The sequence below is a fragment of the Rhinopithecus roxellana genome, chromosome 11 (assembly GCF_007565055.1).
Source record: "Rhinopithecus roxellana isolate Shanxi Qingling chromosome 11, ASM756505v1, whole genome shotgun sequence".
NCBI lineage: Eukaryota > Metazoa > Chordata > Mammalia > Primates > Cercopithecidae > Rhinopithecus > Rhinopithecus roxellana.
In genome coordinates, this window is record NC_044559.1 from 136,542,193 (window position 1) to 136,561,493 (window position 19,301).

General features: G+C 41.8%; 1 protein-coding gene across 1 annotated transcript in view; it reads right to left on the reverse strand.

The window, feature by feature from the left end:
• The window catches only part of SUPV3L1 (Suv3 like RNA helicase), a 31,256-nt gene extending 13,292 nt beyond the window's left edge, over positions 1–17,964 (reverse strand). The window contains exons 1-7 of the mRNA XM_010362817.2: positions 17,608–17,964; positions 12,065–12,142; positions 11,576–11,683; positions 10,378–10,492; positions 7,235–7,403; positions 4,928–5,039; positions 1,396–1,473 (exon numbers count right to left, since the gene is read on the reverse strand). Of these exons, the coding sequence (XP_010361119.1) occupies positions 1,396–1,473; positions 4,928–5,039; positions 7,235–7,403; positions 10,378–10,492; positions 11,576–11,683; positions 12,065–12,142; positions 17,608–17,881 (934 nt within the window). The 5' untranslated portion in view covers positions 17,882–17,964. The remainder of the gene's footprint in view (positions 1–1,395; positions 1,474–4,927; positions 5,040–7,234; positions 7,404–10,377; positions 10,493–11,575; positions 11,684–12,064; positions 12,143–17,607) is intronic.
• Between the last annotated feature and the right edge of the window lie 1,337 nt (positions 17,965–19,301).

The following is a 19,301-nucleotide window of genomic DNA, read 5'->3' on the forward strand; positions in this document are numbered from 1 at the left end:
CAAGCTGGTCTTGAATTCCTTGCCTCAAGCAATCCGCCCACCTCGGCCTCCCAAAGTGCTGGGATTACAGACCTGAGCCACTGCACCCAGCCAAGTTCAGCTATTTGTTTTTAAATTTGAAAACACCTGCCCTAAAACATGATCAAAAATTCACTCCAACATCAAGTAGTAGAAATGTTCATTTATGTCTATGGACCCCAAGAACTCCACTTACAGGAGCCTATTCTATTTTTTTTTTTTTTTTTTTTTTTTTTTTTTTTTTTTTTTTTTTTTGAGAAGGAGTCTCGCTCTGTCACCCAGGCTGGAGTGCAGTGGCCAGATCTCAGCTCACTGCAAACTCCGCCTCCCGGGTTTACGCCATTCTCCTGCCTCAGCCTCCCGAGTAGCTGGGACTATAGGCGCCCGCCACCTCGCCCGGCTAGTTTTTTGTATTTTTTTAGTAGAGACGGGGTTTCACCGTGTTAGCCAGGATGGTCTCGATCTCCTGACCTCGTGATCCGCCCGCCTCGGCCTCCCAAAGTGCTGGGATTACAGGCTTGAGCCACCGCGCCCGGCCGAGCCTATTCTAAAGAAATATTTTTTAAAAAAGAAAATAACCTGGGTGAAGTGGCTCATGCCTATAATCCCAGCATCTGGGGAGGCTGTGGGAAGAGTGCTTGAGCCCAGGAGTTCAAGACCAGCCTGGGAAACATAGGGAGACTCTGTCTTTACAAAAATTTTAAAAATTAACCAGGGGCACGCTGGCAAACAGCTGTCGTTGCAGCTATTCGGGAGACTGAGTTGGGAGGACTGCTGGAGCCCAGGAGGTCAAGGTTGCAGTAAGCCACAACTGTGCCACCACACTCCAACCTGGGCATCAGAGCAAGACCCTGTCTCAAAAAATAAAAAGCTTTGGCCACAAAGATTTTTACTGCAGCCTTATTAGTAATAGGGAAAAAAAGGTTCAACTCTATGGAGCAAATTATGGTATTGCCCTTCAACAGAGATATGTGATCATATTAATATGTAATATGAAAAATATCACATGAAAAACCAAACTGAAAAAAAGCAAGATACAAAATTAGATGTTCTCAAAACACCATATGCACATACAAAAAAAAAAAAAAAAAAAAAAAAGACTAGCATAAAACACACCAAAACATAAATTGTAGTTGTGTAAATATGAGATTTTAACATTTTAACTTTAATTACATGGTTATGCTAGTTTTAGCACAGGAAAAAATGGATTTCCCATTATTAAAATAATATTTAGAAAATAAAAACTCATACTTAGTTGACTTTTTTGTGTCAAAAGAAAGGTTCTAAGTGACTCTATTTGGTAATGGCAAGCAGATAAAAATGCATCTCAGTGCAGATGTCATGAAGTTCAGGTTTTATAGCATTACCACCACCAACCTAGGAGTGCTCTGGTCCAAGCCCATCCTCTGGCTGGATCTCTAATCATTTGAATTTCATCAATTACAGCCACTTCGTCTGAAAATTAAAAAGTTAATGTGAGCAATAACATCCACTAAAATAGCATTATAAACAAATTCCAATACCAAAATTCAAGCATCACCATCACCACCACCACCATCACCACCACTTACTGGGTTCTTTGTTCTAAGTGTTTTGGCAGGTTTGTTCTAAGTGTTTTACCTCCTCTTAAGTACCCCCTGCTTAATCCTCACAACAAATCTATGAGGTTAAGTATTAGCACTATCTCCATTTGACAGAAAAGTCAGAGGCCCAGAGAAATTAAGTTACTTGCCTTAAGTTATACAGTACGTAAGTACAGAGATGAAATTCAAACCCAGGCCATCTAGCTCCAACGTCTATACTCTTTTTTTTTTCTTTTTAATTTAGATACAGGGTCTCACTGTTGCTCAGGATGGCCTTGAACTCCTGGGTTGAAAGTGATCTTCCTAACAGTGCCTCACTCTGTCACACAGGCTGAGTCCAGTGGCACAATCATGGCTCACTGTAACTTCGAACTCCTAGGTTCAAGCAATCCTCCTGCCTCAGCTTCCAAGAAGCTGGGACTAGAGGCACGCAGCACCATGACCAGCTAATTTTAAAAACATTTTCTTGGGAGGCCGAGGCAGGCGAATCACAAGGTCAGGAGATTGAGACCATCCTGGCCAACATGGTGAAACCCTGTCTCTACTAAAGATACAAAAATTAGCCGGGCGTGGTAGTGTGCGCCTGTAGTCCCAGCTACTCTGGAGGCTGAAGCAGGAGAATCACTTGAACCCGGGAGGCGGAGGCTGCAGTGAGCCACGACTGCACTATTGCATTCCAGCCTGGGCAACAGAGCAAGACTCTGGCTCAAAAAAAAAATTTTTTTTTTCTTTAGAGATGGGGGTCTTGCTATGTTGTTCAGGCTGGCCTTGAGCTCCTGGCCTCAAGCGATCCTCCCATCTCAATCTCTTAAGTAGCCAGAATTCACAGGCACAAGTCACCACACCCAGCTCCAAGTCTATATTCTTATATACTCTACCACACTGCCTCCCAAACTGAGCAGTTCCACTTGTCCTACTTTTTGCAATCTAAGAGACAGCCTGAGGAATTTGCCTGATGAGAGCTATCACATCTAGACAGAAGTAAAAGAAGAAGGCAAGCTGCAGAACAAGGAGGTGACAGCCCTTCATTTACTAATGAAGCATCTCTACAACAGGAAACCAGGCAGCTCTCAGGAGCAGAAAGTAAAGCAGAAGGAATAATTCCTTGGGCCTCAGCTATGCTTATTCTTAGGGGTTTTAAATCTATCACTATGGCAAAGAGTAGTGTCTCATCTTATTTTCTAAAGCTAAAATGCTTCCAAATATATGATTCCAATCTCTGTAATTCATATATTATATTTTTACTTTCTTCTCCAAATACCACAGAATTGAAAAGAGAACATTTAAAAATACAATTAATATACTTACAATGACACTTAGAAATGTAAAGAAAGCTAATTCTATATTGAAAAATCGTCAGATTAAAAATTACTTATTGAGGCTGGACATGATGGCTCATGTCTGTAATCCCAGCACTTTGGGAGGCTGAGGCGAGGTGGATTGCTTGAGCCTGGGAGTTCAAGGCCAGCCTGGGCAACGAAGTGAGACCTCTTCTCTACAAAAAAAAAATGTTTTAATGAGGCGGGAGAATTGTTTGAGCCCAGGAGATGGCGACTGCAATGAGCCGTGATCGTGCCACTGCACTCACACCTGGATGACAGGAGTGAGACCCTGTCTCAAAAAAAAAAAAAAAAGTACTCAGTGATCTGGATATGTACAAACAAGACTAGAAGAGAGGACATAGAGAAGAAATTCTGATTTATAAACTTCTGTGCTATTGTACAATATATTACTTTATAATGTATTGGTTTTTTAAAAACTATTCATCTCACAAAGTTGATTATTAAAATGAAAAAAGCAAGCAACAAAATAGTAAAGCACCTTCCTATTTGTTTAATATATACACCCACCATGCACACATAACTATATGCATACACAACATGAACACAAATATTGACAAAGTCTGGAAAATATATACCAGAGGGTTATTTAACACTTGTTGATTCCAGACAGATGGGATTGGGAAATTATGTATGTTTGTTTTCTTCTCTTTGCTTGCTTACATTTTTATATTTTCAGTAACGAAGACATGATTGCTTACATAATAAGGAAAAAGTTAATTTTCACTTAAATGTTAAGGCCAGGCGCGATGGGTTATACCTGTAATCCCACTGCTCTGGGAGGCCTAGGTGGGAGGAACACACGAGGCCAGGAGTTACAGACCAGTCTGGGCAACACAGCAACAACCCATCTCCACAAAAAATTTATTAATAAAAAATTAGCTGGGTGTAGTGGCTCACACCTGTAGTTGTAGCTACTCAGGAGGCTAAGGCAAAAGGATTGCTTGAGCCCAGGAGGTCCAGGCTGCAGTAAGCCATGACTGCGCCATTGCACTTCAGCCTGGGTGACACAGTGAGACCCTGACTCAAAAACAAAACAAAACAACTTTAAATAGAAGCTCACTGTGGCGGTGCACATTAACAGGAAAACATTTTAAACAACCTAAATATCCTTTAACAAATGGGTAACAAATAATTTCAGTCCTAAGATGGAATTCTATAAGACAGTTTAAATGAAGTAACTACAAATATGTAGCTATAGATACTTCAACAAGACTAGATAGATCTAAACACATTTGTGGAGTAAACAAGCAAGTGGTAGAACAATAACATAATAATCACATAAATGTTTTAAAAACACAACAATCTAGAATACTGATAAGTAATACATATCAGTGACATAATATACATCCTGAAAAGAGACAGGAAAACTATACACACCAAATATCTGTTAACAGTTAGAACAAAAGAGGAGAGAGGAATTAAACTGGAGAGTGGTATAAAGGAAATTTCAACTACACTTATTAACATTTTAGCTCTTTTCAGAGAAAAAGGGCAAGAACGTCAGGTGCAAGCATTTGTCAGTGGTGGTAGGATCGCACGTTTGTCATACTTATTCTCTTCTTTTTCTAGATTTTTAAATTTTTTCTTCACACAAAAAAATCGTATTCCACATGTTCAAGTATATTTTAAAATTAAAAACACCACGGCCAGGCGCAGTGGCTCACGCCTATAATCCCAGTACTTTGGGAGGCCAAGGTGGGCAGATCACCTGAGGTCGGGAGTTTGAGACCAGCCTGACCAACACGCAGAAACCCTGTCTCTAGCAAAAATACGAAAATTAGCCGGGCGTGGTGGTAGGTGCCTATAATCCCAACTACTTGGGAGGCTGAGGCAGGAGAATTGTTTGAACTGGGGAGGCAGAGGTTGCAGTGAGCTGAGATAGTACCATTGCACTCCAGCCCGGGTGACAGAGCAAGACTCTGTCTCAAAAAAAAAAAAAAAATTAAAAATACCAAACCAGTTTCTTAAACGGCATATACATACAAGGAGTTGTAACACTGCACATCTCAACTGTACAAGAAACATGTGAAGACTGTTTCCCATCTGGCTGAACTGTCACACGCTCTTCACCTGTCACCAAGTCACATGGCACACCCTAGAAAGACAGAAAAAAACCTAGAATTATTGAAAATAATGGCAAAAATACGTTTTGGATATTTAACAGTGTGTTCTCTCTACTACCACCAAATTAATTTGTTTCACAGTTAAAACAAAATGTTCCCATGGCCGGACACGGTGGCTCATGACTGTAATCCCAGCACTTTGGGAGGCTGAGGTAGGCGGATCACAAGGTCAAGAGATCGAGACCATCGTGGCCAACATGATGAAATCCCGTGTCTACTAAAAATACAAAAATTAGCTGGGAGTGGTGGTGTGCATCTGTAGTCCCAGCTACTCAGGAGGCTCAGGCAGGAGAATCACTTGAACCAGCAGATGGCGGTTGCAGTGAGCTGAGATCATGCCACTGCACTCCAGCCTGGAGACAGAGCAAGACTGTCTCAAAAAAAAAAAAAATCCCAATGCTTTTTTCCCTTTTATAAAAAACAAAGTAAAATAAGAGCCACTCTCTTACACAACCTGGGGAAACTTGGAAACATCTCAAATCAGCTAAATCCTCAGGTAACAAAAGCATGAGACGCTGCAGCAGTTTCACATTTTAACTTTGTACATCTCTGAACTATCTGACTTCATTAAAATGAACTGTTTCTATATTCGAGAAAAACATTATAAATACAATTTAAGAATGTAAAGAAAGGCTGGAAGCGGTGGGTCACACCTGTAATCCCAGCACTTTGGGAGGCCGAGGCAGGCAGATCACGAGGTTGGGAGATCAAGACCATCCTGGCTAACACAGTGAAACCTCGTCTCCACTAAAAATACAAAAAATTAGCTGGGCATGGTGGCAGGCACCCGTAGTCCCAGCTACTCAGGAGGCTGAGGCAGGAGAATGGCCTAAACCGGGGAGGTGGAGTTTGCAGTGAGCCGAGATCACACCACTGCACTCCAGACTCCGCCTTAAAAAAAAAAAAAAAAAAAAGAATGTAAAGACCTCCTATTATAATTCCCTGAGAGGGACCAATATTAATGCTATATCAGGGTGATCAATCATTCTGGTTTGTCTAGGACTATTGGGTCCCCCAGAATGGAGGACTCTTGGTGCTAAATCTGGAGAAGTCTAGGCAAACTGGGATGGCTGGTCATCATAATGGCCTGAATCTAATCATGGGGAAACATCAGACACATCCAAACTGAGGGACAGTTCACAACACAACTGACCTGTAGTCTTCCAAAATGTACAAGTTATGAAAGACAAAGGAAGACTGAGGAACTGTCCAAGATTAACGGAAACTAGAGATGTGACAACTAAATACAGTGTGAGACCCTGAAAAGAACCCCGGAAGGGTGGAGGATGGGGTATAATGGTCAACTGATAAAATTTGAATATGGACTGTGTATTAAGGAAGAGTAATCTATCAATATTAAATGCCCTGCCTCAGACAAATATCCTGTGTAAAAGTCTGTTCTCAGGAAACATATACTCAAGTATTTACAGATAAAGAGGCATTATGTATGTAAATTATCCAAACTGTTCAGAAAAAAAAAAGAGGATGCAAATTACCTACCAAAACTGGTTAAACTCACATTATAAAGTCATAATAAAACAATGAACCAAAATGTAGCCCATTTAGTGAAAATGATGCCTCAGACCATAGGGCTTCAGTCCTTTCAGTTTTGAAAAGGTGGCTTCAGTCTTTATCATTAGTTTTAGCTGATAGCACCAGAGGTCTAATCTATAAAAGATAAATTAAATATCATAGAGTAGTGCTTAACTCTGAGCGGGCAAAGGACTACAGAGTTTTGACTATAGCAACAATATTTTATTTCTTAGAAAAGTGAGTGAAGCAAGTATGACAAAATGTTAAGATATGATGAGGTGGTGTAATAGGTTCAAGCTTATTTGTATGTTACTTTCTGCATTTCTCTACATATGTAAAATGTTCTTTAATATTGTATTTCATTCATTGTACTGGGCACATGTTTTCACATTTTTGTATCTCTGAAATCAAGGTGCATCTTTAGAATTGATAGCATGTCAGAGTCAGTTGGTAGCGTCTTTTTCTTTCTTAACTGTATATAAAATAATGGTACATCTTACAATTGACAGCCTCTTAGATACAATGAAATATGGTAATTTCTTGTTAACAGTAAATTACTACGAACATCTTTTCTCACTCCCACCAAAAAAGAAAATTAAGAAAAAAATGAGCAAATATTTGGTAATATACTGACAGCAGCATTACTCTTTTCGAAGATCTCATGTGCCAGTAATTTTAGAGGGCCACAATACACTCCAGACTTTGCTGAGAAGTATTTCTGGATTGCGTGATAAGTCTTTCCACTGTTTGTGGGGCCTGAATGAAATATTATCTTCCGCTGCACGGCTCTAGCATCTGGGTACCTAAAACATGAGTAAGTAAACAGCTTAATCCATTAACCTCAAAATCCATCCTGGCAAAGATATCAAATGAAACAAATGCCAAATGAAATATACTCTTAATATTCACAAGATCAAGTCTTTGAAAAACTAAACAATGGGTTTCATATGCACATTAAAATAATGACTTGTTTCCAAGAATGGTATTTACTAACTAGAGGACAGAAAAACCCAAATGCAAATTAATGTCTTGGATATTTTTCCCATTGAAAAATTGAAAAAGAGAAAAAAAAATCTCTTTTTCTCGGCGGTTACTAAAAATAAATTTAAACTGCTATCAGTTCCATACTATGTTCACATCATTCCTACAGCTCTAAACACATGACTCTAAAAGCAAACATTCCTAGGCCCCTGAATTCCAGCATACACAAATATAATAATGGAGTCTTCTACTTCTGGCCATAGTGGAATAACTGGCACTAGACTTGCCCTCCCACTAAAAACAAGTACAGGCGGAGCATGGTGGCTCATGTCTGTAATCCTAGCACTTTGGGAGGCCAAAGTGGGAGGATCACCTGAGGTCAGGAGATCAAGACGAGCACGGCCAACATGGTGAGACCCCATATCTACTAAAAACACAAAAATTAGCCAGGTGTGGTAGCACACGTCTGTAATCCCAGCTACTCAGGAGGCTGAGGCAGCAGAATCACTTGAACCCGGGAGGTGGACGTTGCAGTGAGCCGAGAACACACCACTGCACTCCAGCCTGGGTGACAGAGTAAGACTCTGTCTCAAATACAAAAAACAAAAAACAAAAAAACCCAAAACAACAAGTACATATATGTATGTTGTGCCTCATATGTTGCAAAGAACTAAGGTAAGTATAGCCTACTAGATGTGGGCAATATCCAGCCTAGATGATTGGAAAGATACCAATTTAAGTAAACTTGGTAAAATCCAAGTCTTTTTTTTTTTTTTTCCAGAAACAACTACATTTTCTCATCTATAGGTAACCAGGGGCAACACAGTTCCATTCTAGAGGGAAACAAAAGGGAGAGCCCCACAAAACTTTGGGGGCAAGGGAGAGACTCATCTCACACTTCTTTTGGAGGTCAGGGTTTGTATATCGTAATTCAAGTTAGAATAAGTGAATTAAACAGAATTTGATGGAATGTGAGTAAACCTAGAACAGCATTGAAGCATTGAAGCATTACACAACCTGAAGACTGAGAAGGATATATTATCTGAAGGATCTTTTTATTTCCCCAAGGTCTTTCGCACTGGAGACAGCATAAAAGAGTGAACAAGTGTTGGGATGAGAGAAGATGACATCAATGTGTGAGTTCAGTATAACTGGGGATAAACTGGAAGTACCTGTGATTTTATACTCATCTTTTTTTTTTTTTTTTTTTTTTTGAGACGGAGTCTCGCTCTGTCTCCCCGGCTGAGTGCAGTGGCCGGATCTCAGCTCACTGCAAGCTCCGCCTCCCGGGTTTACGCCATTCTCCTGCCTCAGCCTCCCGAGTAGCTGGGACTACAGGCGCCCGCCACCTCGCCCGGCTAGTTTTTTGTATTTTTTAGTAGAGACGGGGTTTCACCGGGTTAGCCAGGATGGTCTTGATCTCCTGACCTCGTGATCCGCCCGTCTCGGCCTCCCAAAGTGCTGGGATTACAGGCTTGAGCCACCGCGCCCGGCCTTTATACTCATCTTATTACCTGCCAGGGCTCATCTAGTCATGACAATGTTTGCCTTGAATGGAGGTGAAAGCCTTTCTTTGTTGAATCAAATACTACTACACTATTACACTTCCACACTATTTATTTGGGAATGGGCTGGGAGTGACAGTAGCCTAGTAGTTCAGCTACCTGATTACGGCCCCATTCTTTTAGAAGCACACTTCTGCCAAGGAGTGGTTTGTACTGCTGTGTTTGGTACATTTAGTCTTTTTTCTGCTACAAGTTTTCCTTACCTGTCCTTTAGTGTAGATTTTATTCATCACAGGACAGAATAATCAAGGACAACCAAAATCCTTTTGTTAATTTCAGTACCTCACCTATCAACATTTCTGAGCTATCATTCAATGTTCCTCCGCGTCATGGAGTGAAATTCTTGTTTTATGGGAATTGGGAGTGTGGGAATGTGATAACCTAAACAACCTTTGCTCTGAAATTCCATTTTTCCCTCTTTCCTTGAATTGTGTTGACCTACAGAGATAAATTTCCTTTGTATTTTTTTAAAGAAAATATTAAAAATCAATGGTCTCAAAAAAAAAAGTACAAAGCAGGGCAAAATACATGCAGTAAATGTGTGGGGACACAGGACATAGGCAGTGCAGGACTGCAATTCTTGAAAGAAAAGAACACTTGGGATGAGCTGTACCCCACCCCAGTAAGGCATAGGGAGGTGGAACCCAAGCAGAATATGACAGGCTCACTGAAGCAAGCAGCAGAGATCAAGTTCGGAGCAGCCAAAATGTGAAGAACAGAGTGTGGAAGAGAAGGGTGCATAGAAGGAGAGCCCAGAAGTCTGTGTGGGGGTTCCCTGTGAGTTACTGGCCAAGGGCTGGGCTAACCATGTACAAGGTAAGAATCGGCAGGGTCTAGGAATGAGCAGCCTACCAAGGGTTTGAGTGGAAAGTTTCAAAGATGTCTCAAGTGCTAGGTGATGTTGCAGTTCCAACCATGGTGGAAATAACTCATTAACACCCAGGCACTCAGCTAAAACATCAGGAAGGCCACAGCTTAGACTTAAGGACAACATCGTTAAGTCATGGCTATTCTAGATCTGCCCTAAAAAAACCTAAAACCACACTCCATGTGCATCAAGGTGAGATACCAGTTAATTGCCTAACAGAGTTAATTGCCTCTTTTTATTTTAGGAAAACAACCTAATCCAGACTCCTTATAATTTATTATCTAGAATACAATAAAAAAAATAATGACCAATAATCCAAGATTAGAAACTGAAAATTTCAAATCCACAAAAGGAGAAACTAACCAGTTAGGTGGTATTCTTAAGTCACTGATTTTACGTAGATCATCCTTACAGTCCAACACAGGAAATATTTGTTTGGCATGTCTCAAGAAAAATGGAAATAAATCATCCACATGAGCTGGAAAATAAAACACTGTATTAGCATGTGCAATCTACATAAAATTCGTAACTAAATTTAGTGAAATCTTTTTTCTTAGTAAGCTAAGGTGCGGGGGCATTGCCAGGATAAAAAGAAAAGTCCTCTCAGGGCGCAGTAGCTCACGTCAACAATCCCAGCACTTTGGAAAGCCAACCTGGAAGGATGGCTTGAGCCTAGGAGGTTGAGGCTACACAGTGAGCTGAGACTGAGCCACTGCACTCCAGCCTGGGTGACAGAGCGAGACCCCGTCTCAAAAAAAAAGGAAAAAAAAAGAAAACAAAAGTAGAAAAGTCCTGAAGTTACGGGCTTTATCCTTTTCTGGGATCCTGTTTTGTCTTACTTTTTCCTTTTAATTTCATTTATATTTTCAGGAAAACAGGAAATTGGCTAGCAACCACCATGTTCTACTCCTTTAGTACAAACAGGCAAAGATTAGCATTGGCAAAAGTTAAATTAAAAATAAAGAACCTAGACATGTACATTACAGAGATGAAGGTGCAAACATTTTTTAAACTTCGAAAACCACAGACAGGCAAAACGTGTTTGTTCCTCAGCAAGAATTCTCCACGTCTTAGTGTCTCTGAGAGGAGGCTGGGGCATGTCCCATTCTGTGTTGTATCCTCAGTGCTGGGCACATGATACAGGTCTAAGAGTCAAATACATAACCAAAGCCAAACTGCCTGTGGGAATAAAACGATGATATTCTGATTTTTTTTTTCTTTTATAGTAAGAACTTTGTCCTGATATGAGGAATAAGGAAGCCAGCGGCAGAAACAGACGGAATCTGCTATGCATTAATTCTAACTTGTGTAAGAGCTTTATTTCACTGGGCCCCAGTTCTCCTCCAATCTAAGACATATGGGTGATGTAATAACTAGCTCAGGGACCCAATATAAAAGCAAACAATCTAGAAGTCATCCTGTCAAAGCACTGAATTATTTACAGAGGATGTTACCAGACCCATTCTAAACCAAATAAGCCCTTCTAGAGAAATGAACATGAAGTATGAGAAGAAATAGAAGGTATGTTCAATAGGATTTTAAAAAGTCTCTAAACACTTGCCTGCACCGAAGCAAATATCATTCAAAACAATGTGAATGTCCACATCCAGGGAATGAGACTGCATAATATAATTTCTAAAGCTTATGAAAGCTTGGTGGAAGAGACGAGCTGTAGAAACACAAAATGAAAAGATCTAAGGCTTAGTTCTCATTTTAAAAAGCACACAGAAACACCACACCAAACTCATCAAAGAGTCTTTTTTTTTCTTTTTTTGTTTGGTAGTACAGATGGTTTATTACGATCTGGGCTAAAACTGAAGTCCTAGCACAGCATGAAGGAAGGCCACACCTGCAGCTCCTCTGCTGTGCAGTATGGCTCATCAGGTGAGCCTTGCTAGTCTCCCACCCAGCCAGAAGCAAAGGGCAGGGACGTGTCTCTAGACGACAACTATGTACTTATTTCCAGGTCACACAAGGGGTCGCACAATCCTGACCAAGCTGTACTGTAAGAGGTAATAAAATATCTCTGTGAAGATGTTTTGGGCCTTACCATCAAGTCCATAATCAGCACCCAGTTTCTGAACTTCTTTCCTCTTGTAAAACTTGTCTAAGACCTTCTTTACTTCATCTAGAAGAGAGATGTCAAAATTTAACATGTTTCCTTATCTTAGATAAATGCTGAAAAAAAGGCAAAAGAAACTTGAAGCAGTAACACTAAAGGCAGCAGTTTAATGAGTGTGGCAAGAACCAGAAGGTTTCAGTTGATCCTTCTTTATGAATTGATATGCGATGGGAGTGTTAAGAAAGATGATCCAGTCAAACAATGCAACACCCTGTTATACCTCAGAGGAATGAGCAATGCACTCTGGGATCAGAGGCAGGTCATTTATACGTAGAGAGCCACAGCATTATTCACTTATAACTATTCTGCACATCCAAACAGCGAGCAGCTAAAACATCCAGAAAGACGACCAATACAGCAAGGACCAGATCCTCATGCTTAAGGAAGCCAGGTTGATCTTAAGTTTGAGGATGATGATTTCAGGAACAAAAGATTACACTTGTTTTGTGCTACATGGCAAAACTAAAGTCAGTGGGAGCAGATTTCAGTGGAATTTATACAAGAACTTCGTAACAATTAGAACAGTGAAACGTGAGAGCTTCTTGACAATTGAATTACTCAAGCAAGGGTTAGATGACTGTCAGGGTGACAGCAGAGAAATGTCTATGCTATTGGAAGATAACATGCCACTATGAATCAATAATCTTACAGGTAAAAATATTTTAAACTAATCAAGCTGAGATTGTATTATGGTTGTATATGTTAAAATACTACAGCATTATTCAATAAACATTTTACTGACTCAGCCACACACTATGTATTTCTAGGAGGAGAAGCCACAATGAGGACATAGCTTTTACCCATGAAATTCAGAAAGGCCAAGTGGCCTGTATTTTTACCTTCCACAAATGTGCCAACCACATTTTCACACAGTCCAATACACACAACACTCATTGAAGAAATCAAGCCTGAACAAAGCTTCCCACTAACAAAACTTTGACAGAATGAGGAAATTTCAGAATCACTGGTTTAGCCACTAGATCTGCCCACAATTAACTATGAGATACACATACACACACAGAGCATGTGTGTGTGTGTGTGTGTGTGTGTGTGTGTGTGTGTGTGTGTATTTATATTTCAGACCACAGGCAGATTTCTGGGTCTCTGTTACTTTGTGCTGAGTAGAACAACAGTTTCTTTTTCTTTTTCGAAGATGGAGTTTCACTCTTGTTGCCCAGGCTGGAGTGCAATGGCACGATCTCGGCTCACCGCACCCTCCACCCCCTGGGCTCAAGAGATTCTCCTGCCTCAGCCTCCCAAGTAGCTGGGATTACAGGCATGCATCACCATGCACCATGCCCAAATAATTTTGTATTTTTAGTAGGGACAGGGTTTCTCCATGTTGGTCAGGCTGGTCTCAAACTCCTGACCTCAGGTGATCTACCAGCCTCAGTCTCCCAAAGTGCTGGGATTACAGGCTTGAGGTACTGCGCCTGGCCAACAATTTCTTAGTATCAAGGGTAGAAAAATCAATGACAAATAAAAGATTGGAAAAAAGCAAGTGCAATTGCTTGGGAAAATTCTGCTGACCTATAAACTTGATACAAACTAAAGACAGATCACATTTATTTAGAATTAATCTATTTTCTGTGACTAATACTACCATGTTATATAAGATTCATGCTGTTTTACTCAAATTAAAATGCTTCCAAAATGTGAAATTTCTCATTATGTAAAGTAAAAGAAACCAGTTACAAAAGACCATATACTATATGATGCTATTAATACGAAATATACACAACAGGCAAATCAACAGACAGAATGTAGATTAGTGGTTATCTGGGGCTAAAAAAAAAAGATACTGGGTACTGGGGGACTAGAGTGACCTGCTAATAGATATCAGGCTTCTTTTCAGGGTGATAAAAACGTTCTAAAATGAAATTATGGTGATGACTGCACAATCCTGCAAATATACTACCAATGAATTATACACTTTTTTTTTTTTTTTTTGAGACGGAGTCTCGCTCTGTCGCCTGGGCTGGAGTGCAGTGGCCGGATCTCGGCTCACTGCAAGCTCCACCTCCCGGGTTCACGCCATTCTCCTGCCTCAGCCTCCCGAGTAGCTGGGACTACAGGCGCCTGCCACCTCGCCCAGCTAGTTTTTTGTATTTTTTTTTTAGTAGAGATGGGGTTTCACCGGGTTAGCCAGGATGGTCTCGATCTCCTGACCTTGTGATCCTCCCGTCTCAGCCTCCCAAAGTGCTGGGATTACAGGCTTGAGCCACCGCGCCCGGCCGAATTATACACTTTTAAAGGGTGAGCTTTCTGGTATGTAAATTAAAATTGTATCTTTCTTTTTTTATTTGAGACAGGGTCTCACTCTTGTCACCCAGGCTGGTGTGTGGTGGTGCAATCTCAGCTCACTGCAACCTCTACTACTACCCAGGCTCAAGCCACCTTCCCACCTCAGCCTCCCAAGTAGCTGGAACTACAGGCGCACACCATCATGCCTGGCTAACTTCTGTATTTTTGTAGAGATGGAGTTTCGCCATGTTTAACTCCTGGGCTCAAGCAATCCACCCTCCTGGGCCTCCCAAAGTGCTGGGATTGCAGGCATGAGACACTGCGCCCAGCCTAGTCTTTTTAAAAGAACATTCTGACTGCAGGTAGAGAATAGAATGGAGGGATCAAAGGCATATGAGGAGACACATAAGGGGCTATATGTGCAGTCCAGTCAAAAGATGGAAGTTGGCAATTTAGACTAAGCTGGTTGCAGTGGAGAATGAGGGAAATGAATGAATTCAATATTTATGAGGTAGAATCAACAAGACTCATCAACTGGGCTTTATCTGATTGTTAGATGTAGGGGTGAGGGATGGAAGAACAAAGACTACCAGGTTTGACCTCAGCACCTGGAGAAGCAGGCTGGAAGGAGGAGCAGGTCTACCAGGAGGAAGGTAAGTTGTCTTGACATGCTAAGGTGAGGTGTGTGTAAGAAAGACAAGTGGAGACACCTGGTAGGCAGCGAGATCTATACGTCCAGGGTGAAGGAGAGAGGTCCAGGGTAGAGACAAAGATCTGAAAGGAATACTGCATTAGTGAGGGAGAGAGCGAGAATGAGACACCCCATAGAGAACACGGAATAAAACAGCAACGTGACGCAGGACAAAGCCTTTAAGTACCTCAACTTTTTGGGCTATGAGTAGGCAAAAGAGATTGAGAAGTGACAGCTTCTTGTCCCGATTGCTAAGCTAAAATGGAAATCTGACACCTTAATCACATGGCTATATCAGAGTGTAGTAATTCATCATCTTCTGTAGCCCCTCCTGCCATGCTGAAAAATCATTCTAGTAAATTCAACATCTGGACCAATCCCAGTCAAAGGAGATGAAAAATCACCTGGCACACAGACCCAATGAAGTAGCTAAGGATTCTCCACCAGAAGAAAATCTAGTGCTGACAAACTTATGTCTTTATTCCATCTTCTTACAGGAAGCAGCAAAGACATTTACATTTTCAGGTAAATTAGAATAGCTGCAGAAAATAAGAATTTATCAATATTTGAATACAATAAGGCAAATTATCTCATCCAAATTACCTTATGCCTTCAAATAATATAAAACAAATGGAAAATTGTTCTTTAATGGGTAAACTATTGTTTGAGTTTCAACTCTGCAAGATGAAAAAGTTCTCATCTATTTCTCAACAGTGTCAATATACTTAACACACTAGTGACCTGTGTGCTTAAAAATATTTAAGACTGGCTGGGTGCAGTAGCTCAGGTCTGTAATCTCAGTGCTTTGGGAGGCCATGGCAGGAGGATCCCTGGAGCTCAGGAGTCTGAGACCAGCCTGGGCAACATAGCAAGACCCCATCTCTACAAAAAATTTAAAAATTGTCCAGGCATGATGGTGCATGCCTGTAATCCTAGCTACTTAGAAGGCTGAGCCAGAAGGATTGCTTGAGCCTGGGAGTTGGAGGTTACAGTGAGCCATGATCATACCACTACACTCCAGCTTGGGTACAGGGCAAGACCCTGTCTCTAAAAAAACAAAGTAAAGAAAAAAAACTAAAAAAAAGTTTAAAAGAGTAAATTTTATGTATTTTTACAATTTAAAAATAAAGAAATAATAGTATAATTACATTATTAAAATAATACACTCTCTGCTATGGTTTGAATGTCTTCTCCAAGACTTATACTGAAATTTAATTGCTATTTTAACAGTTGAGAGGTGGAACCTTTAAGAGGTGATTAAGACAATAAGAGTATGCCCTTGTGAGTGGATTAATGCCATTATCACAGAAGTCAGTCAGTTGTTGCAGGAGTGGGCTCCTGGAAAAGAAGGGTAAGTTCAGCCCGCTTTCTCTGTCTCACAGGCTCACTTGCCCTTCCACCTTCCACCATGCGATGATGCAGCCAAAGGCCCTCATCAGATCCTGGCCTCCAGAACCATGAGTTAAATACACCTCTATTGCTTATAAATTACTCAGTCTCAGGTATTCTGTTTTAACAGCAGGAAACAAAGACAGTCTCCCAACTCCAAGTAAAGTGAAAGGCCTTGCTTAACAATGACTTGGAAGAACAGGTCAAAGAACAACATATACTGTGAGTTCCATCACATGTTTAGTGAAAGTACTGTACTTCTGCTCTGAAAAACATGTTGTAGTCTATATTTTAGATTTACAATAGGAGACACCAATGTCGCCTGTTGAAGTGAGACATTTCTCCTCCTATTCCTGGAGGCAATTCCTGGATAGCATTTCCTCAACCTCCCAGTTTCATTTGGTCAGAGGAAACTCCCTTACCTCCCTAATCATCCCGAAACTCACCTTGAAAACATTCACATGCCTCTCTGTCAACGAATCCATCCAAACTTAAGTTTTGCTGAGCAAAGCCCGCTGCCACTCACTGATGCTACCCTCTTCTTTTCTCTCTGGAGCCGGGGATACCCTACCTTGTTCTATCTTGTCATGTTCTACCTTGTATTACAGTTCACTTTCCATACACGTGTCATTCCCCACGAAACCGTTACGTTTCTTAAGAGGGGATTGGGATCTGAGTCTGGTTCCTCTTGGCAACCACCACACAGCCTAACAGCGCGGTATGAGTCGGCGCCTCCTCAATGGCAAAGAATCCTAAAAGAAGTCTCCGCTGGCTTTTCATTGCCACATCCCATTCCCCTTCTGGGGGCGGGAGAGAAACAAAGACGAATGCAAGAAAGAGCGGGCGTCCAAATAACAACTCAAAAAAAGTCAAATCGTCCCAACACATGAGTGTTTAAACCATTCAGAGAGCAGGTCAGTAAAAGGGAAAAGGCCACTTCTGGGACGAGGCGTTAAGAATTAATTAGACACAGTCCTAAGCTGTTTAAGTGGCTCACACACCAGCGAAGGAGGCAGACATTGAGAAGCACGATGACAACACTCGATGGGACCTCGGATCCCCAGGGGAAGGGGGTGCACCTTCCTCCCAACCAGTCTCGGCCCGACACACACCACTCCCTGCCGCCCTCAGTAGTTCCCGCACTCACTCTTGTCCAGAGGCCGGGTTAGCTCGGCCCCGACGTCGCCATCGGCGCTGGGGCCCTGAGGTTTCACAGTCAGGGGCACGAACAAGGACGTGTTCGGGATTTTGGAGCCACCTGAAGCAGAGGAGGACGCGGTGGCAAGGACAGAAACTTGCCCCAGAAGGCCGGGAAAGGGCCCAAAGTGGGGGCGAAGGGCAGAGCAGATGGCTGCCCGGTGGCCAGCCTGGCGCCCTGCTGGGAGCCGAGCCCACAATAGGGCACACCGGGAGAAGGACATCGAGGCCGCAAGTTCTACAGGGGCCGGCAGCAGCCGCGGACTCGGCTGCGGACAGTGACGCACACCTCCAGCGCCTGCTGTCCAGAAAGACCCACACCGAGCAGGTAAGCTGCCCGGGAAAACGCCTGACCGTTAAGGAAAAAGCCGTGCTGTAACGGTGTTCTTTCAGGGAAGAAGAAGCTTCGCAGAGAAAACCGCTAGACATAATTCTCGTTCTGTTTCTCTGTTTTGTTGGTGATTGGGACCAGCTTTCCCTAAAGAAGGGAAAATAATCAGGCATCTTTGGGATATCATAGATGAGCGGAGAGGGCCTGCTAGTCGTGTCGCGTGATGCAAACTAGTCCTTTGGTAAGCCAGTGTCTAGAAGCACGTGGGTGAGCAGTGAGAGAATGGATGGTGGAGCGGCAACTGCGAATGATCAGGCTACGAGTGTGTCTTGCGGACTCAAACACTAAATAGCATTTCCCAAAAGTTTCTTGCATTGTTAACCGTCCTTTCCTGATATGATAACGTTAGCGATAATAACTTGATATGCCCCTCAGAAGCGTTGCTAAGAAATAGTGTTGCACTATTAAACCCCTTGTATTACGTAAGTACTTTTGCTTTAATGTGAGCAGTTTGTGTACATCATCCTAGCAGCTGTGTCACAACCACATGGCAAAAATACGTGCTGTGTACCCCAGCCATAGTTTAGTTCCATTGCATTTGTTGAATACCGTGTCCTCACGTGAGGCTGCAACATGTTAGATTCAACAAGTTTAAGCTGGGCGTGGTGGCTTACGCCTGTAATCCCAGCATTTAGGGAGGGCGAGGCCGGTGGATCATCTGAGGTCAGGAGTTCGAGACCAGCCTGGCAAACGTGATGAAATCCCGTCTCTACTAAAAATACAAAAATCAGCCGGGCGTGGTGGTGCACGCCTGTAATCCCAGCTACTAGGGAGACTGAGGCAGGAGAATCGTCTGAACCTGGGTGCTACAGGTTGCAGTGAGCCGAGATTGGACCACTGCTCTCCAGCCTGGGCAACAAAGTGAGACTCCGTCTAAAAAAAAAAAAATTCCGAAGTTTGGCATCTTCACATCTCTTTATACTTAAATCATTAAGATCTTACAACTTGAAGGAACGTGTTATGTAATATACAATACTGTATGTCTAATAGGATTCCAGTGACAATTTGCCACCTGTCTTTGATTCACAAAATAATTTTTAAACATCAGGGATACAAGGAGACAAGCACTATGTTATTCCTTTTAATCTTTTCATATGCTTGACAACCATTTAGAGGTATTATTGTCACCAGGTTAAGTAACTTTCCCCACTAAGTGGTAGATTCAGATACTAATCTAAATCTTTTTTTTTCTTCTTTTTAAGACAGAGTCTCACTCTGTTGCCCAGGCTGAAGTGCAGTGGCGCAATCATAGC